The following is a 21,289-nucleotide window of genomic DNA, read 5'->3' as shown; positions in this document are numbered from 1 at the left end:
TCGGTGGACATCGTCTGTGTTTGAAGATTCGCCATCGCGAGTGTCGGCGACGACGTGAAGTGACCGATATGTAAATAATAATTTTGAGTGAAAATAATATTTTCATTTTTGGGGGGGTTTTCGTGCAACGTTACGCGAGGTGAGCACCGTGTCCTAATTGATTTCTATACCTCCTGGAGTGCCCGTCGGGGGGCGGGGTGAGGAAGCGGGACGCGCGGAAAAATGCCGTGAGCGATGGTGGGTGAGATTATAGTGTTGGCAGAGAGACAGCGAACACGCGCGAGACGCGTGATCGCGACTACTTTCCTCCCTAGGGCGGAAAGTAAAGCGGTGCTCCTCTGCCGACGCCATCCTCTCACCCACCGCTTACGGCATTCCCCGCGCGTTCCACTTCCTCACCCCGCCCCCCGACGGGCACTCCATGAGTTCGAATCATTATAGGTATTCTATTAACGTTTTTTAAGAATGATTTTTTAAGTTACTAACCTTTTTTTTAGCGTGGTAGCAAACCACGCGAATATTTTTACATTTTTAAGAATTACACACAACATCTTAGCGGTAGATAAAGAAAGTCATAATTATATAACGTTAGAGGAGCGTGATTTAAATGATTGTAAACGAAACGGAATAAAGTTCATATGTAACCGAAACTACCCGGTATACTTTATAAAAGCCGACGCACCATGCAAGGTGCAAGTTTATGTAAAAGCGCCAGGATTTGTAAAGACCTGCGAAAAACGTCAAATATTGTCAAACGTAACTTTATGGATAACGCTAATCGAACCATAAACGTGGCTGTTCTCAACGCCAAAAAAACAAAAACTAACGATACAATGTAATGATCAGGCGGAACAAAAAATCGAAATAGAGCGAACAGGAAAAATAAGTATAAATGAAAATTGTAAACTAACTACACCCGACATTATTATAAAAACAAAAAGACAAACGAATATGAAACAAATACAAATGCACTTAGCAAATTTAAATTTAACACTAACAAACGAAAATAAAAATATTAACGAAAAAGCGAAAAAAGAAATTAGACTAGAACCTGTAATTAGAAATCCTAACGAACTAATGGAATTAAGTTTAGACATAAACGAAATAAATAAAGAATTGGAAAAATCCCAAGATAGCATAATAAAAAATCCCTATGTCATATATCCCGTAGGATCGACCCTTACGATTATAATGATATTAAGCGTAATAGGAATAAGTATCTGTGTAATAAAAAAAATAAGAGACAAGTGAGCGCCCGATCGCACATACAGAGCGATCCGGCGATGTTATATTAGAAGATAAGACAAACGTAACCTCAGGAAACAATAAAGTGAATGAACCACCCTGATAGAAATAAAAATAGGATAAGCAACGAAAATTGTAACGAAAACTACAGACCGTAGTTTCCTTCTCTCAAAGGGGGAGGAATGTTGCGGCCCCAATTAATTATTAAGAAATAATATTAAGAAAGATTATTGTTGTATGTATTATAACAATGTATTAAACGCGACCGTGCAAGTGTCCGCAAGAGTTACGAAAGCCTAGTCAGCAAAACAATGAGTTGCGCGACCGGCCTACATCCGATCGAGCAACTCAGCAGTAACGAAGGACGAACGAGCCGATAAAAGAGAACGAGAGGAAGAACCGAGAGGGCAATTGGAGTCAGGCAGTGACGGGCATTTCTTGTACATAATAATTGTCAAACAGAGTTAATTAAGAATTAATAGATGTATAATGTTCGACCCAACTTGCCAAATTTTTATTGCTCAAACCAACGCTACGTTTCGACCGTAGATTCCGGTCCTTTTCAAGCGTATAATGTGCTCACAAATATTGATTGGTCAGACATAATGTCCAAACTATGTCAAATCTAAAAACTAAGCAACAAAGTTGAGAGCTCCGCAATAAATGTAAAAGAATATAAAAAAAAGAATGTAAAAATTCTATAAATAATTATATAAACCAGAAACTTACATATTTGTGCGTTGAAATTAAAACGATAGGAAACTTATTAAACAACATAATTCGCTGTGTCAGAGCAATGCGGTGGCAAATTCTAAACTGACAAATTTGACAAACAGACAGTGTGCCGTCAATAACAAAACAGGTCGTGGAGAGGGAAGTAGCGAAGAAGGAGAAAGGCAATTATATTTCCTTTATAATGTGTAGAGTTAATTAAACTATCATTTATTCAAAGTGTTGTGTGTAATATTTCCGCCTTTTCCGTGGACCGAAAGAACCCGGTGCCTCTCCTCAAAAAGGGGCACAACAAAACAAAAAAGTTAGCATTGAAAAGAGAAGAAGTAAATACCTTTAAAGCAATTTTGCAGCAATTACAAAATATGAATGACAACGTGACATCTTTGCGAGAAGACTTATTTGGACAATACCTGACAACAGATGTTCAAAAGGTTCAAGAGGTTGAAGAGGTTCAAGAGAGTTGTCTCTCTCCTTAAACTGACCACAGATACATCGTCAATTCTGTGATGTATGCATATATTATTATTTTTACTTATATACTACAGTCTATTTAGTTGAAGTATTAAGTATACATTGTTTGATTTGCTCGTTTTTTTAGTTTATTTGTTCTGTTTAGTTTATTTGATTTATATTAATGAAATCAAACACAGAACACGAAAACCGGAGAGTAGTCTAATGCATATTATATTTTTGTAAAACACAAAGTCAAATATGTGATATCTATTATAGTACAGTAAAATTAGGTCTGAAAATGGCAAAACGGATTGACAAGCCAATTTTTTGAGAGTGAGTAGAGGGTCATAGGAGATGCCAAAATTCACAAAGTTCCAACAAAATTTCTCTGTGCGTTGGCGGCCATCTTGAAAATAGGGGTTAGTTTGAATATCTCGGCTCCTATTGGTCGAATTTTTTTCTTTTTTTTAGTTTTGTAGGGAAAAATATTTGCTACAACTTTTGTTAAAAAAAATGTTTAATAGCTGTCAAGGAAAAAAGTTACAACCAAAAAAGTGCCGTCAATTAGGGGTTGAACATTTTTATTGACACTTATATCGCCCTCTGTTGGTTTTATAAAAAAAAAGTTCAAATAAAACTTGTAGAGGACTCAATTTTCTACAATTTTTGTGTATTTTTTTTGCGGTGACCCAAAAAATACCAGAGATAGAGAGCGCCAAAGTTGAGTGTGTCAGCAAGACTGTACCCAAAAGAGGACTATACAGTGTATTATTGTGTGTGTTGTGTGTGTGTGTGTGTGTTATTATGTGTATTGTGTGTTATTGTCATATTGTGTGTTATTTTCGGTCAGTCGTTAAATGTATTTTGAGCGTTTCAGAGTGAAATTTCACGAAAATGAGCGAGTGTTTTATTTGTGGGAAAGCGCTGAGCGACGGCAAAATTACTGTCGTTAAAAAAAGAGGTGTGCAAACTTTACATTCGTTTGCTATTAAGAGGGGCGACGAGGAACATGCGCGCATGCTGGAGGACGTCAACAACATCACAGTGCATGTGTCCTGTCGAAAAGCATACATCAACGAGAGAATGCAGCGGCTATTCGTCGTCGGAGCAACTGTGCTGTCTCGATCTCAGAATCACCTCCATTTTCTCCGTCGTCATCGTAATCTTCGAACCATCCACCGGCATTCCATCCACCGGCATTCGATTTTGAAAAACGTTGCCTTTTCTGCGCCGAAGTAATTGATGAGGTATTTATAAAACAGCAAAAATCATTGCCCGTTGACAGACGAAGAATAATTTGTGAAGTGAAAAGTAATTCCATACGAAATACAATTTTCAAGCATTTGAATGATCGCAACGATGATTTTGCCCGGGGCGTAATGAACCGTATCCGTCCGATTCCGGATCTGACTGTGGTTAAAGCGCGATATCACCACTATTGCTGCCGTCGTTTAACTATCCGGGTCAAAGAAAAAAAAATAAGTCGAATGATATTGATACAGCCATGGAGTATATTTACTCTTTTCTTGCGGAAAATTCAGACGAATGCCAATTTACGATCAGTAAATTAATGAGCCAAATCGAAGGAGATTATCATCCAGATTGTCGTACAGTTAAAGCGCGATTGAAACAAAAATATGGAGATGACATATTAATTTTCGAAATGAACCGGCGCGAGTCTGTCGTTTGCTTTCGGAATACTGGTCATAAGTTGCTCGCCGAAGACTGGTATAAAAATAAAATCCAAATGTAGAAGATGGAAAACTGCGCGTAATTCAAGAAGCTGCTGCCATTATTGTTAAAAATGTACCTTCACGGGTTTATGATACAAAAAATTATCCCCCTCCAGATAAAATGATGGAAAATGCTGATAACGCTGTTCTTGAAACTCTTCGCGTTCTTCTTTTAGAAATAATTCTAATTAATAAAAAGAAACGGGATTCGAAGACGTGGCAAAGAAAGTGCACATCAATCGCACATTCAATTATATCTGCCATTCGTCCTCGATCTTTTGTTTTATCAATACTTCTTGCAGTCGGTGCCTTCTTGTACAAGAGATTTGCCTCTCGGATCGACATTCTATCGTCGTTGGGTTTTTCAGCTTCTTACTGCGAAATTTGTATGTTCGAAGCAGCTTGTGTCACACGTCCCCCGCGCGAATCTTTGCCATCTGCATTCTCTCAGTTCGTGTTTGATAACGCAGATTTTAATATCAATACCCTTGATGGATATGGCACTTTTCATGTGATGGGCGGAATTCATTGCTTAACCCCTTACAACGCTATTAAACCTGACACTGCGATACAACGTACCTTCAGTAAAAAGAATTACGCTTCTATTGGAGATGCCGGAGTAATTACAATAGCTACGTACGGGACAGCAAAATCTCAAGGTCTTCAAACGCTGAAAGTTGCCGATGTGATGAGCGCTTGTGGGAATGAGCAAGACATTATGCCAACTGTGGTGTATGTGCGCTGCGATGTATATGTTTGTAACGTAGCGCACGCAGTAAGCGCGTGCCATCGGCCCGCGCCCGCAAGGTAATCACTCTCCGTGTGCCCGCTGTCTGAGACACACATGTATTCTATTATAAGAATAAAGTAATAGTTTCCTTTACCTACGGCCTAGACTACGGCCCTCACCCTAAGGGCCAGCGCACAAACATTGCCGTAGCGTCTTACGCCTTACGTGAGAATCTTGCGTTACGCGACACGCGAGTTGCCAATCTTACGGCAACGCACGAAGAAAAGCGTAATGTAACGTACGTAACATAAGACTAATTACGTTACATTCTTCTTTGTGCGTTGCCGTAAGATTGGCTTGCGTGTCGCGTACCGCAATACTCTCACGTAAGGCGTAACACGCTACGGCAATGTTTGTGCGCTGGCCCTAAGACATAGCACCAACGCCGACCGACATGGTATGGTTGTACGGAAAATGGGCCCACGTTGACAATGTTCCCGGTTGGAACGGTTTCATGGAAAACGCCACTGCTAATCGTCCTTATGAGAAATCAAAAATAATTTGTCTCCCTTTTATTAATGGTATTCCTTCCGAATATGACACCATATTTACGTCGCTCCTCGAAGCCGCTCGTTTAGGTCGCTCCTGTGGTCAGGAAACGATTTTTGTAACATTCGACCAGCCGTTATATTGGAAGGCGCGCGACATTGTTGCTTGTGCTGATAAATCCGAGCTCGGTAATGTCATCGTCAGACTTGGTGAATTCCATCTCCTGATGTCCTACCTTGGCGCGATAGGTACGATAATGGCCGGCAGTGGACTCGATGCTGCATTGAAAACTATTTATGCAGAGAATAGCGTTCAGAAAATGTTAAGCAGTCACGCATACAGCAGAGCAGTTCGTGCTCATATGTTAGCCCATTTGTGTTCGTCAAAAATCGTTATGGATGCGGCTGAATTCACAGACGAGAGTCGGAATGAAATTGATTTGTTACTGACCGACATAGATCAAAGTGTCATCCTGGACGCCGTTGACAACGCGTGTGTCCAACGCATTTGCGCAGAATTCAACAAACAGCTGACACTAATGGAACAAAAGAGCCCTACCGCGAAGCTGTGGATTCAATACTTCCGGATGGTTACATTGATGAAATAGTTCATCGAGGCTGAGCGTTCCGGCAACTGGACTCTTCATTTAAACACAATTCGAAAAATGATTCCTTTCTTTCACGCTAGCGGTCACTTTTTCTACACGAAGAGCGCTCATCTGTATATGCAGGATATAGAGTGTTTAGAGAAAAAAATGTCTGCACATGAATTTCATAAATTTACTGCCTGTGGCTATTTTACAATCCGACAGTCTGACAAATTTTGGTGTGGGATCATGACAGACATGACAATTGAACAAACGCTTATGCGCTCGTTTAAGGTTAAAGGTGGATTGACTCAGGGCGGTAGAATGAACGACATTTCGCAGAGGAAATGGACCACAGGAGCCACTTACATGCAGGATGTTTGACGAGAAATAGAAGAATTCCCTGGGATTATTACAGAAACAACTGAACAGCATATAGATTCAAGGGAAACTCGAGTTTCACGCAATAATAGCGATGCTGAAAAACTTTCAATCTGGTTCACCGCTCATGATCCCTTTCCAAAGACTACAAATCTTATGTCCATTAGCACAGGAGTTGTTGGATCTGAAATCATTAATTGCAATCGCGTCTTCGAAATTGGGGTGGAAATGACGAAGAAAATGAACAGTTCTACCTACGATTCCTTGTCCTTTAAACGAAAGGATAAAGTTCTGGCCTTGGCTGCAATGAACAGTAGCTTGAAAATCCATTCCGCTGTCGTAGTTGTTAATCCCTTGCTACATTTTCAAAGAATTTCTTTGTCGAAACAAAGTGACGAAGACCTTAAAAATTTTCTCAGTTACGAACTTTCGCCGTTTCCTCTTTCTTTGTTTACTGAGGAAGGAATGAGGAAAGGAACGAAATCATCATTCTACACATCGTTTGCGCCACTGTCAGACACCCCTCAATTCGGGACGAAGCGACTCGATGTGATAGACGGGGGTTTCCTATTGCACAGGGTTATTTGGGACAGCCATTCGAACTTTGGGACAACATGCAAAAAATATGTTACCTACGTGCGTCACCATTTTGCCAAAGACATCGTTGTCGTTTTCGATGGTTATGCAGAAGATCCACAGTTTGCAGGCACCAAAGAGTCGGAGCGTCTTTGGCGAGCAAGGAAACAATAATCTTCGGACATAATTTTTGACGAAAATACAGTACCTACAGTATCCCAAGAAAAATTTCTGAGTAACGGAAGAAACAAAGCTCGCCTCATTAACATGCTAACGAAACATTTACAGTTATCCGATGTTACCGTCTGTTCGCGAGCGCGAGAGGATGTGATAGAGGAGTGCGAGATGGCAAGGACGATCAACACGATTTTGACTAGAGCAATGTTTTGTATAAAAAAGCAAAAATATATTTACAATTATTTACAAAAAATGTACAGTCTTCGGATTTCAGGTCTCGGATGGTTCCCGAGAAGCAGGCGAGCGCACGAAAGTATTCACGGGAGAGTTCGACTTATACGCCGATCGAATAGTAGAAGCGGTAGAGCGGATTCAGTGTACTGTTTTGCGATCGAAATACAAGGGAAGAGTCCTGAGAGATTTGTCCGTCGCAACGAATTTTCTTTGTCGCGGGAGGGGAGGCCTCCTCTTCGCTAATTGCCAATGGCGAAGCCACGCGCGAAAAATTAAACGGAGTGATTGGCTGTCGGCGGCCTACGTCATCGTTTCGCACACGAGAGCGGCGGCGACTTTGTCAGTCGACGGTGGCGATCGATGTTCGTTACGATGCGAAAGTGGAGTTATGACCTGGGTTGTTTTGTCCGATCAAACGCGATTGTCTCATGACATTAACGATATATTTACAATTTAGTTTGTCAAGAGAAAGTTAGGCAAACCTTCCAGAATGTTTAATTTGACAAACGAACCAGGCCATAACGATCGCCGAAGAATCACGCGAAAATCACACATGCAATACTCGAAATCCATCGCGGTCTCAAACATCCCGCCCGCCTCGTCATTAAGGTGACGAAACAGCGAGGAGCAATTGAAGCGGAAGTCGAAATTGATGCGATCGATTCTTGATGCTCTCAGTGCTCGCGGCGGAGTGCGCCGGCGCATGGGGACTTTTGCATTAGCGCGATCGATATACGCGGTGATCTCGCGCTGCGCGCGGCTCACCGTGAATAAAACCATGTTTACTTTCGGTGTGTAAAAATCAGTAATGTGCAGTGAACAAGATTAGTGATTGCAGAAAACCTTTCACCATTGATCGAGGAGTCACGACGAGTCAAGAGAGGCTTCGGTAGTACAATGAGAGTGTGGGAACGCGGGATAACTAATTCGCGTGAATAAACGCGAGTGAGTAAACGCGAGTGAATTACGCGATAACGCGGGTGCATACGAGATAACGCGAGTGATAATTATTTACAAGAGCACAAATATAATAACGCGGTACTCGATATAAAGCGCAGTGACGGCGGGGCTCACGCGTCCTCCGACGGCGGGGGTGAGATTCCGGGCAGCAAGACGAGCTTGTTGACAGGTCGGGTAAGCTCGGAGGTTGACGTCCGGAGGGTGACCACGCGGACGGTACCGTCGTCTCCGGGATGCAGTTGGACGATTCGTGCGAGAGGCTATTGACTCGGTGGGGTGCTCTCGGCGCGGATGAGGCACAAGTTTCCGACGTTCGGGGTGGCCCCGGCTTTGAGCCACTTCGGCCGGGAGGTTAGCTCGTGGATGTACTCGCTCGACCACCGCTGCCAAAAATGGTCACGCATTTTTTTGCAGATGCTGCCACCGGGATAGGGCGTTGTCGTTCTTCTCCGTGAGTGACGGTTCGGGCACGTCCAAGAGGGGGGCACCGATTAAGAAGTGACCCGGTGTTAGTGCTGAAACGTCGTCCGGATCGTCCGAAAGAGCTTGCAGTGGTCGAGAGTTTAACCAAGCCTCTACTTGCGCGAGGAAGGTGCTCAGTTCCTCGAACGTGAGTGTGGTTTCGCCGATAACTCGACGAAGGTGGTGCTTCGTGGACTTTACCGCGGCTTCCCAAAGTCCTCCAAAGTGTGGTGCGGCCGGCGGGTTAAAGTGCCACTTGATGCCTTCGGCTGTCGCTGCGTTAGCGATGCGACGGCCGTCGGGTGACGCAGCTCGGAAGACTTCGCGCAACACTCTGTCGGTTCCCACGAAGTTAGTGTCGCAGTCCGGAAAAACCTCGGCGCAGAGGCCGCGCCGAGAGGTGAAACGGCGGAATGCCGCGAGGAAGGCCTCCGTAGTATAATCGGACACTGCCTCGAGGTGGACCGCCTTGGAGAAGAGGCAGATGAAAACGGCAATAAAGTCTTTGTGGGCCCGATGCCCTCGCCCTATACTAGTGCGGACGAGAATCGGCCCGGCTTAGTCCACTCCAGTCCGAAGAAAAGGGCGAGCGGGAGTCACGCGCCCGCGCGGCAGGTTGCCCATCGGAGGCTGCGACGATGCCGCCCGCCATCGAGTGCATGTCACGCATCTGTGCAGCAAATGCTTCACAACGGCCCGTCCTCGTGGAAGCCAGAATCGGAGTCGGATCAGCCCGAGAGTGAGTTGTACGTCCCCGTGGCCGTGGAGTGTCCGACGGTGGCAAGATTCCACGATCAACCGTGTTAGCCACGAGGATAGTGGAACTATCATCGGGTGCCGTTCGTCATGCGGTAGAGTGGCGTGCTTGAGCCGTCCCCCGACTCGGAGCACGCCATTGTCGTCCAGGAAAGGATGCAGTCGTGCCAGTGGACCGCGAAGAGGCACGATGCGGTTTGCTTTGACGGCTGTGGTTTCGGCGTGGTAGTGTAATGATTGCACCACGCGGAGCCATCTGAAGAGGGCGTCATCCAGCTCGGCCGGCAGGAGCACCGGTGACGCAGCGTTGACGGGACTCTGACCTTTGGCGCGGGTGACGGGACAAGGCCATCGGCAACACCATGCTGTGATACGGAGGAGACGGTGTAACGAGGAGAACTGTAGCAGCAACTCAGGTTCCGTTTTGCTCCTGGCGGTGTTAACGAGAGCGACGCTTCTCTGCTCGGGCAGTTCGCCGTCAGGAATCTCGCCACCGTCGCTCGGCCACTGCGTCCGGTCCTCCTTGAGCCAGGTGGGTCTGGTCCACCACAGCGGGTGGTCGAGGAGCTCGCTTGGCGCGATCCCCCGGGAAGCGCAGTCAGCAGGATTGTCACGCCCGGAGACGTGCCTCCACTGGGCCTCCGAAAGGTGCTGCTGAATGTGTGACACCCTGTTTGCAACGTAAGTCTTCCAGCGAGAGGCGTGCCCTCGGATCCAGTGGAGGGTGACCTCTGAATCCGACCATAAGTGAATTGGTGCTGTGGACAGACTTAAATTACTACGAATGTGACTTGTGAAATCGGTGAGCAAGGCAGCGGCGTTAAGCTCGAGACGAGGTAGGGTGACCTGCTTGACTGGAGCAACCTTGCTTTTCGCCCCGAGCAAGTGCAGTGACGTGTCGTTATTCCGGGTGACGCGGAGGTATACCACGGCAGCGTACCCTCGTTCGGAAGCGTCGGCGAAGCTGTGAAGCTCCAGCTGCAAGGCCTCGGCAGTGTTGCAATTCGGGCTAAGCTATTTTGCGCATGCGCGGCGATACGGTGTCAGTAATGTGCCTAGTACAAGTGAAAAAAGGCACTACTGTTACCCGGCTATTAAAAGTATCTAAAATTTGTTTAATTTATTAAAAATATGAAGTATATACATATACATGTACAAATATAATTAATATATATATTTTTATTGATAAAATGGTTAAATTGTGTATATATCTATACTAATATGAGCAAAAACACGTCAAGCGGGACAAAATAAATACAAAATTTTGGGTCATGACTCCGATTTTGTCACTGAATTTTCTACACGTTTTATGCAACCAAAAAACAAACGTCAATTTTTTTTAGATTTTTAAAACCAGTATTTTCAAAGTTATTAAAGATCGAAAATTGCACCAAATCGCTGAAAATTGGACAAACACTCTCATTAAAATATCAATATCTCCGGTTTTATGCTACTTACAGACTTCGGCGTGGGCTCATTTTGAAGCTCTTGAACGTCGCTTTAATTTCGTGTAATTGAATTTTAACAAGAAAAATTTTGGTTAATTGTTATAAACAATTAAATTTTTAAAAGTGATTTTTTATAACTTACCACCACTGTACCACGTTGAAAAAAATACGAGTTTGTTCGTTAGTTAATTCTCTACAAAACTGGTAAGTTTCAGAATAGAGAACGAATGGACACTATTCGAAAAAAAACAAGTAACCACGCTGCTGTCCTGGTGCGCTCACAAGACTTGCGTGCAGGAAAGGAATTGTGTTCGGGATTGAACAGGGTAATTCAACAACCTCGACAAGTATTTGAGAAAACCAAATAAGTATTTTATTTACAAACTACAGCAACCTGCTCTTGCGTTCCTGCCGAGAATTGTTTTACAATCAGTTTACTTTTTGATCTTGGTAAAAAAGAATGCAACGTGAGTGTCCCACGCACGGGCTTGGCCTGATCAAAACGAGCTTGCAGTTTGATAGTTTCAGCTCGATATTGCTCGTTGGTGAAAAATTCAACGTCAATGTTGACTCAAAAGACTATTTGCGAAGACCAGCTTGGAACCACTTCAAGACCCCATCACTACCCCAAAAAAATTTTTTTAAGTGGGTCCAAGGAAATAGAAACATCATCAACATCGACGTAGAATTTTTCACCAACGAGCAATATAGAGCTGAAACTATCAAACTGCAAGCTCGTTTTCAGGCCAAGCCCGTGCGTGGGACACTCACGTTGCATTCTTTTTTACCAAGATCAAAAAGTGAACTGATTGTAAAACAATTCTCGGCGGGAACGCAAGAGCAGGTTGCTGTAGTTCGTAAATAAAATACTTATTTGGTTTTCTCAAATACTTGTCGAGGTGTTGTTGAATTACCCTGTTCAATCCCGAACACAATTCCTTTCCTGCACGCAAGTCTTGTGAGCGCACCAGGACAGCAGCGTGGTTACTTGTTTTTTTTCGAATAGTGTCCATTCGTTCTCCATTCTGAAACTTACCAGTTTTGTAGAGAATTAACTAACGAACAAACTCGTATTTTTTTCAACGTGGTACAGTGGTGGTAAGTTATAAAAAATCACTTTTAAAAATTTAATTGTTTATAACAATCAACCAAAATTTTTCTTGTTAAAATTCAATTACACGAAATTAAAGCGACGTTCAAGAGCTTCAAAATGAGCCACGCCGAAGTCTGTAAGTAGCATAAAACCGGAGATATTGATATTTTAATGAGAGTGTTTGTCCAATTTTCAGCGATTTGGTGCAATTTTCGATCTTTAATAACTTTGAAAATACTGGTTTTAAAAATGTAAAAAAAATACAGCGGACACTTTTATTTGGAAGTATAGAACGTATTAAAAAATTATCCAGTATTTCAAACATCATCTTTCGAAGGTGTTCCGCTTGACGTGGAATCGCCCATATATAAAATTCTTACGGGTGGTGTATGTTTGAACGTTTTTAACTTAACGAGAGTAATAATTGGGAAAATGGATGCAATATGTGATCATTGTCAAGCAAAGAAGTTTAAAACTTAAGCACTTAGAATGTGTTATTCATGCGGAAAAGTTAAACTACCGTCTTTAAATCAACCACCCGACATACTCCTTATGTTTGTCTACAATAAGGATATTGAAACACAAATGAAGTCGTTTTTGAAGAAAAACGACGCCCGGGCGAAGCCCGGTAAACAGCTAGTAAATATTATATATATAATTAAACTATTTTTATAAATATCAATTATAATAAAGAGAGAACAAGAAGAAGGAAAGGGATTATACATTCTTTAAATAAAACAATTTTTATATAAATAAAATAAAAATATTTTATTTGGCAGAGATCTCAAAGAATACCAACATTCGTTGCAAGGGTAAGGAAAACTGCCAAAAACCTTACCAGTATTCATACAACAAAAACATATATGCTATTAATTAATAACAAACATACTTAAAATGAGGATATACATATATTTAAAAAAAAAATTTTTAATATTTTATTAATAATAATTAAAATTTGGAAAGCTATTAGACATAAAATAAAAATCTTAAATTAACAAACATAATATTGCAACGTATTATTAGCTCTCCTCAGGTACTTCACGTACTTATGTATATCAAATTATAAATATTAAATAAAAAATATAATAAAATCTGAAAAAATAAAATAATATTAATTCTTATACATAACTAACATGCATGGAAATTATATTGGCTAGATGTTTTATACTAAATAACAAAAAATAAATGTTATACAAATAATTAAAAAATAATGTAAAAAGCATAAAAAATAAAATACTAAAAATAAAAACATTAAGAACCATCACATGATTTGCTTGAAGTGCCATATAAATTTTGCGGATTATGTAATTTGAGATGCTCGGAATCAATTTCGAAATTCATACAATTAATACCTTCCGCTTGAAAACTCGATCGTATAACACTAATCGCGGAAACAGTTTCGTTCGATAATCGGTTTCTTTTTTTACTTTTTACGTCTGTAACTATTGAGAAAATACGTTCGGCTTCGGCATTTGAATGGGGAAGAGAAAGAACCGCGTCGACTAATAACTGTAAATGTTGAAATTTTTTTCCCCTTCAGAGTTTTTAAATTCTAATATGTTTTTCCACATGTCGTCAATTTCTAAAGTGGCTAACTTATTTTTTTCTTCATCATTAAAAGCTGCAGGTAAAAATTTCCACTCGTTAGCTAATTGTGTTAAATCAATATTTCCTATACGCGTTGCAAGAATATTTAAATTTTCAAATTTATTTCTAGCTTTATCACAAAGAGCAATTTTCGGATGTAAAAACTGGAATTGTTCATAAACGGGATCTTTATACGGCAAACGTTTAAACATTTCGCGAACCGCAGTTACATAAAACTCTAAACAATTTGATTTAATTTCGCGAGCGCATTTTAATGGCAATGTTTTTAATAAACTTTCACATTCCGGTCCAACATATATGTTATTAACATCTTTCCTAATACTTTGATCATTTATATTGAAGTCAACAATATTATCTAAAGCTTCCGAAATTACAAAATTTTGTGCTATTTCGCGAATTAATTGTTGGCTACTTTCAAATAATGTATGAATTAGAATTTTACGAGATTGAAATTAAGCATTAAAGCTATTAAAAAAATTTAATGAATATTTTAAAAATAACAAATATGCTTTTATCAAATTATTATTTAATTGATTTGAAATAAGTTCCGCAGATTTTAACTTTTCTTCTACTGCAGCCAACATAAAATAATGTTTTAAAGTTTCCCAATTATCCAATAATCTAACAATGCATTTGTGTAAAACTAACCACCGAGTATTTGATAATTTTAAAATCTTATTGTTTTCTACATTGAAAAATGTCTGAAATTCACTAAAAATTTCAACTCTCTTAGCACTACCCGAGATATACGTAGCAACTCCTCGAATCAAATTTTCGCAAGACCCTGGAAGTTTTTCACAAGCTTTATTCGATATAAGCGCTGATGAATGACAAATACAATTTAACGTGATAAGACCCGGTACTTCTAATTTCAAACGTGACATAAAAGAATTATTGCATCCAATCATAACAGATGCATTGTCACTTGCCATTCTGACAATATTTGTTAAAGGAATTTCTTTTTTTGCAAATGCAGTTTTAAATGTTTCAAAAATTTTGTTCGCGGAACTATCTGTTGCGTCCATACATAATAAATCTAATAATTGTGTTGTTACCTTTTTAGTTAAGGGAGAAACATACTGAACAAGAACACACATAACTTTTGAATCGGATATATCTGTACTTTCGTCTATTAAAATCGAAAATTTACTATTTTGAATATTTTTAATAACTTTCTCAGTTTCGCGTTTTGCAATTACTTTGGTAACAACATGTGTGCACTTATCTCGAGCCAGTGAAATATCTGCTACAACTTCAGGTTCTTTGCAAATATCTTTTAGTATTGGAATTAAATGATTCGAGCACTGAAAAGAAATATTATGCTCAGCAAAAAATGCTCCTAATTTTATTTCGGCGCGTTTAACTTTATCTTTATGAGAAAGAGTGACTCTACTATCCTCGGTGTCTGCTAAATCAGTATTTAAATTTTGAGACTTTATGTGTTTTAAATGTTGGACCGATTGCGAATGTTTAGTTAGATGTGTTTTGCAACATGTGATGGCTTTATTGCATGCAGTACATAAAGCTTTTTCTTGTGTAGGATGTGGAGCTAACCATCCTTTAAAAATACTTTGATCTAGCCATAATGTTTTAAATTTTCTAATTTTGCGTTTCTTAATAGCTCCTGTGCTTCTATTTCTATTGCAATCATCCATGCTTAACTTAAAAAATCTTTGCCAATTGCAGTCGATGAAATAAACGTCTAATGTTAAAAAATCTTACCTATACTACGTTTACGCGAGCGTTACTTCTGTAGTAACTTACGATAATTCACTCGTTTACGCGGAGTAAATTATCGTAAATTACTACAAAATCCCGTTTACGCGAAGGAATTATCGTAAGTTATTACAGAAGTAACGCTCGTAAACGTAGTACTACTTACCTAACCTTGTCCTGTCCCGCCAAATATATTCCGCCAGGCAGAAGGGCGCCAAGAACTGTGCCAGCCATACGTGTAGTGTATATGCACGTCGCTGTATCCCCACCGCTGCGCATGCGCAAAGTCACGCATACGCCATACTGCCTAACCCGAATCGCAACACTGGGCCTCGGCGCCGCAGCCAAGCCAGCGAGGTACTCGCAAGTTTTCGAGCACTGGAAGGTCGGCGAGGAAGCGCTCCCATTGCCGGACATCCGTCTCCGGGAGTGGGGCGTCCCAATCCAGTTTTTTCAGCCAGGTGGACTGAATTAGTATCTTTGCGCGGATCACGACAGGGGCAAGCCACCCCAGTGGATCGAAGAGCCGAGCGGTTTCAGCGAGGACGCGTCTCTTCGTGAACTCAGTGAGTGCGCGCGGTCGAATCGCGAATGAGAATTCATCGCCTTGCCCCGCCAACAGGGCGCACAGATATAGGCTCATGGTTGTGTTGGTTTTCAGGCGCACTCCCGAACGCGGTTGCCAGTTGATGAGAATCCGGCTCGAAGGACCAGTTCGCGAGCGCGAGAGGATGTGATAGAGGAGTGCGAGATGGCAAGGACGATCAACACGATTTTGACTAGAGCAATGTTTTGTATAAAAAAGCAAAAATATATTTACAATTATTTACAAGAAATGTACAGTCTTCGGATTTCAGGTCTCGGATGGTTCCCGAGAAGCGGGTGAGCGCACGAAAGTATTCACGCGAGAGTTCGACTTATACGCCGATCGAGTAGTAGAAGCGGTAGAGCGGATTCAGTGTACTGTTTTGCGATAGAAATACAAGTGAAGAGTCCGGAAAGATTCGTCCGTCGCAACGAATTTTCTTTGTCGCGGGAGGGGAGCCTCCTCTTCGCTAATTGCCAATGGCGAAGCCACGCGCGAAAAATTAGACGGAGTGATTGGCTGTCGGCGGCCTACGTCATCGTTTCGCACGCGAGAGCGGCGGCGACTTTGTCAGTCGACGGTGGCGATCGATAATATAAACAAGTGGCACAATATTTGCACAGATAAACCAGGCTACGAAAAAATGTTTAATTATAAAAATGCTTTATTATTATAATATCAATAATAATTTCGTCCGCCAGTGAATAAAATCAGCAATTCAATTTATTTCTCGATTAACTGGCGCGATATATACAAGAATGCACAACGTTTCGGCTCTATATTCGAGCCCTTTTCAAGTGCGAACTGAAACAGGAACAGCGAAAAAGAAAAACAATATAAATAAATCGAGACAATATTAAGTTAACGACGTTATTAGATATTGAGCAATACCTATCATCTATTGACTCGTCACATAATTAGTACAGATTCCTGAGTTCATGAGCATGTTCCCGCATGGCCCTAAAGGTCAGCTGTGGACCAATCTTAATTTGTAGCAACAATGATATATGAGGAGAGAAAGCGACGATCAAGAAAAACTTACGAATCTCATAATAGGATTTCGCGTATGACTAGTTCTTCGTTGCGACATGTTACATGTATGCGAGTACTTGGGAGACTGAGCGGACAACAAAAGAAACAAGGTGTCCCGAGGTAGAAATATAAACAGTTAAACTGACATGATGACACTGTCGTATATCGTATTTAAATTCTCGGTATCTTTTTTTAAATTGATCGTGTTCTTATTTTTCTTTATAAAGAACATTTCAGCGATCTCTCTCATTTTCAAGTGAGGTTCTTTGTGTAATATTTTCGGATCTGACCACTTAAAATTGTGGTCATTCTGTATCCGGTGCTTGCTTACGACAGAGAAATTGCTGTCATGTTTTTTAATATCGCTGAAATGTTCTTTCACTCTTGTCTCGAGATGTCTCTTCGTCTGCCCAATGTAAGACGCGTCGCAATTCTCACAATCAATTTTGTAAACCACATTAGTTTCCCTGTTAGTCGCTAATCTGTCCTTGCCCCTCCTGATGACAGCACTGAGTTTTTTCGGTATCTTATATACCACGTCACAGCGGACTCTCTCAAGAGTACCCCGTATGCCCGCGCTTAAGCCCTTCACATAAGGGATCACCACACATCTGCGTACATCAAACGTGCTGTCGCGTTCGGAATTGGTACTCAAGTCCCTTCTATTTTCTAATTGTCGCAATCTATTGTTAATATGCTTATTAACCAACTTAATCGGGAAGCTATTATCCACAAGGATATTTTTAATAATATTAATGTTGGCGTGATGGAAACGCTCGTCTGACAACAAGATAGCACGATCCACTAAGTTATTTATACTGTTGATTTTATATTTGAGTGGATGGTTAGAAAAGTAATTAATGTATCTCCCCGAAAAAGTTGGTTTCCTATACCAATTGGTGATTAACTCATCACCGTCCCTAATCACAATAGTATCCAGAAACGGCAACGAATCACCAGTTTCAATTTCATAGGTGAAACGCAACCGTGGGTGGTAACCGTTGAACGCTTCCAATAAAGCATTTATAGCTCGCTTCGGCACTATGGTAAAAACGTCATCTACATAGCGGAGGTAAACACGAACATCGAAGTCCAATAAACTTAAACAGTGAGTCTCAAGATCCTCCATGACCATATCAGCTAATATTGGAGAGAGGGGAGATCCCATGGGACTACCATAGATCTGCTCATAGAACTTGCCATCGAAACAAAAGCTAGTGGAATGTAAAATCAATTCTATGGCATGGAGGAACTGAGGCAAACTGAGCTTCGTATTTTGCGAGATATAATGCCATCTTTTTCTCACCGACTCGTACACCAACTCATTCGGGATGTTGGTGAACAGTGCTGTGACATCCAGAGACACAAGGACCTCGTCGGAGCCAATCCTCACATTTGCAATCCCTTTTACAAACGACCAACCATCCTTTACATGAGATCGTGGTTTGGGGATAGAGTCATGCAAAATCTCATGTATAAAGCGCGCGACATTATAGAGGGGACTGCCTATTGCTGACACGATGACACGCATGGGAAACCCGGTTTTGTGTATCTTCGGCAAGCCGTAACACCGAGGAAGATTTCCATTCGTACAATATAACTGCTTAAAGATTTGGTAATCAATGATGTCATTGTCGTGCCACGACTTCACGAGTTGGTTAATCTTAGTTGTGATCTGTTTAATGGGATTCTTATCCACCTTTTTATAAGTGGAAGCGTCACTTAATACCTCCGTCATACGATTAATATAGTCAAATCTATCCATGATCACCGTTATTTGACCTTTGTCGGCCTTGGTGACAAAGACATCATCGTTATCGCGCAAAAATTTTTTACATTTTGAGAACTCATTAAGGATGTGTCGGTCAATATGACAAAAATGTTTGTTGCTATTTAAAAAGAGTTGAAGAGAATTTGCTATTGCGCTCCGTATTCCGTTAGTAGCATTCGGAGGAAACTTATGGCTGTTAATCTCGACGCTCTTAATAGTTTCTAACGTCGCGTTACAGCGGTCTTTTTTACAAAAGCGGGAAACCGGTAGAGCGAAATTGTCACCCAAGCTTAAAAAATCAATTACAGAGTCCGGTATCTGTTTGTCAGTGGTGTTGACTAACCATTTCTTGTTATTATTATTAAGAAACGCGCGGCAAGTATCTTGTCTGTCCAATATTCGATTAAACTTTTTGACAAGTTTAATTCTGACGGATTCGCTATGCTTAAAGATTTTTTCTTTGTTAAAGTTGAAAAAATTGTCAACGATTGATACAGGTAAACACAATAGCAATTTGTCCTCAATCTCCCTGATTTTAACCCCTAACCAATTTAAATGCTCATGAATATCACTAATCTCTAAATTTAGTATTGCTCTCTGATATCGCATTTTAGATCTTTCGAACTTATACGCAGTAATGGGATTGTGAAGACGTGTGTTAGATTTAAGATATTTGATATGCGGAGGTAGTACGTCCCGTCTTCTGCATCTCAGTAGAAAAAGTTGGTTAATAAGCATATTAACAATAGATTGCGACAATTAGAAAATAGAAGGGACTTGAGTACCAATTCCGAACGCGACAGCACGTTTGATGTACGCAGATGTGTGGTGATCCCTTATGTGAAGGGCTTAAGCGCGGGCATACGGGGTACTCTTGAGAGAGTCCGCTGTGACGTGGTATATAAGATACCGAAAAAACTCAGTGCTGTCATCAGGAGGGGCAAGGACAGATTAGCGACTAACAGGGAAACTAATGTGGTTTACAAAATTGATTGTGAGAATTGCGACGCGTCTTACATTGGGCAGACGAAGAGACATCTCGAGACAAGAGTGAAAGAACATTTCAGCGATATTAAAAAACATGACAGCAATTTCTCTGTCGTAAGCAAGCACCGGATACAGAATGACCACAATTTTAAGTGGTCAGATCCGAAAATATTACACAAAGAACCTCACTTGAAAATGAGAGAGATCGCTGAAATGTTCTTTATAAAGAAAAATAAGAACACGATCAATTTAAAAAAAGATACCGAGAATTTAAATACGATATACGACAGTGTCATCATGTCAGTTTAACTGTTTATATTTCTACCTCGGGACACCTTGTTTCTTTTGTTGTCCGCTCAGTCTCCCAAGTACTCGCATACATGTAACATGTCGCAACGAAGAACTAGTCATACGCGAAATCCTATTATGAGATTCGTAAGTTTTTCTTGATCGTCGCTTTCTCTCCTCATATATCATTGTTGCTACAAATTAAGATTGGTCCACAGCTGACCTTTAGGGCCATGCGGGAACATGCTCATGAACTCAGGAATCTGTACTAATTATGTGACGAGTCAATAGATGATAGGTATTGCTCAATATCTAATAACGTCGTTAACTTAATATTGTCTCGATTTATTTATATTGTTTTTCTTTTTCGCTGTTCCTGTTTCAGTTCGCACTTGAAAAGGGCTCGAATATAGAGCCGAAACGTTGTGCATTCTTGTATATATCGCGCCAGTTAATCGAGAAATAAATTGAATTGCTGATATTATTATAATGTTTTTTTCAATAAATTTTGTTTAAAAGTTTAAAGATTTTACATCTTTATTTATAGTTTTATTTTGACAATTTTTTGACAGCTTATCTCCCTTAATAATAATAAAAATAGTAATATTAATAATGATAATGATAATAATAATAATAATAAAATAATGATTATGATCATCATCAAAGTTAAAAAATCAATTTCTTTACAAGTATGGTGTTTATTGAATATAAGTAATACACATATTTATACACAATAAATACCCACTTGTAAAGGAATTGGTTTTTTGACTGTACGGAAGTTTTTTTACTGTTAATTTGATTTGTGATAGACTATGTTAATAATAATGAAAATTAATTACAAAATTCAATGACATAAACAGAGAAAAAACTCACCATCGTTGCCATCGTGTCCGTTATCCTCGTTATTTATATCAGGATTAGGATGATGATTTGTAGGATCTAGATTCGCTTGTACATTACGATGTTTTCGCCAAAGATGTTGACGAAATCCATTTACGATAGGTCGCACCACATCCGTTATATTTACAGTGAACTTGAAAATGTGGCTTGAATCTGTGGTAGCGTACGACATGCAATATAAAATCGGTATTTAATACTGTAGCTAAACACATAGAACACTTTGTTGTATCCCGCTCGAGAGGATTCATATTTCTTCTTTTGCTTTTTTCTTCAATAAACAATC

The 21,289-nt window shown here is 40.4% G+C and overlaps 1 protein-coding gene and 2 long non-coding RNA genes across 3 annotated transcripts; 1 reads left to right on the top strand and 2 right to left on the bottom strand.

The window, feature by feature from the left end:
- Window positions 1-8,755: 8,755 nt before the first annotated feature.
- Window positions 8,756-15,859, bottom strand: LOC139785198 (uncharacterized). Its single transcript, XM_071724359.1, has 4 exons — window positions 15,609-15,859; window positions 11,036-11,075; window positions 9,572-10,591; window positions 8,756-9,289 (listed from the first exon to the last, which is right to left on the bottom strand). The coding sequence occupies exons 1-4, from the start codon at window positions 15,857-15,859 to the stop codon at window positions 8,756-8,758; spliced, it is 1,845 nt and encodes a 614-aa protein (XP_071580460.1).
- An 863-nt stretch (window positions 15,860-16,722) lies between these two features.
- Window positions 16,723-17,845, bottom strand: LOC139785200 (uncharacterized). The gene is made up of 3 exons (XR_011721852.1): window positions 17,071-17,845; window positions 16,920-16,999; window positions 16,723-16,832 (listed from the first exon to the last, which is right to left on the bottom strand). It is a non-coding gene; the product is annotated as an uncharacterized lncRNA (long non-coding RNA).
- A 1,692-nt stretch (window positions 17,846-19,537) lies between these two features.
- On the top strand, window positions 19,538-20,599 carry LOC139785199 (uncharacterized). The gene is made up of 3 exons (XR_011721851.1): window positions 19,538-20,253; window positions 20,325-20,404; window positions 20,492-20,599. It is a non-coding gene; the product is annotated as an uncharacterized lncRNA (long non-coding RNA).
- Window positions 20,600-21,289: the final 690 nt, after the last annotated feature.

The sequence above is a fragment of the Temnothorax nylanderi genome, unplaced genomic scaffold (genome assembly GCF_030848795.1).
Source record: "Temnothorax nylanderi isolate EJ_2023f unplaced genomic scaffold, tnyl_v1.0 TNYL_tig0754_pilon, whole genome shotgun sequence".
Lineage (NCBI taxonomy): Eukaryota > Metazoa > Arthropoda > Insecta > Hymenoptera > Formicidae > Temnothorax > Temnothorax nylanderi.
Note: the sequence above shows the minus strand (reverse complement) of the source record. Positions and strands in the feature narration are given on the sequence as shown.

Bases quoted from the DNA above. Each gene is read 5' to 3' on its own strand.
- LOC139785198 (XM_071724359.1), bottom strand. From the start codon at position 15,859: ATGTCCGGCAATGGGAGCGCTTCCTCGCCGACCTTCCAGTGCTCGAAA. The intron at 10,592-11,035 runs GTAAGTAGCATA...TGCGCAAAATAG, and splicing joins ATGAGCCCACGCCGAAGTCT to CTTAGCCCGAATTGCAACAC. The intron at 9,290-9,571 runs GTACAACTCACT...CTCTTCTCCAAG, and splicing joins CACTCCACGGCCACGGGGAC to GCGGTCCACCTCGAGGCAGT.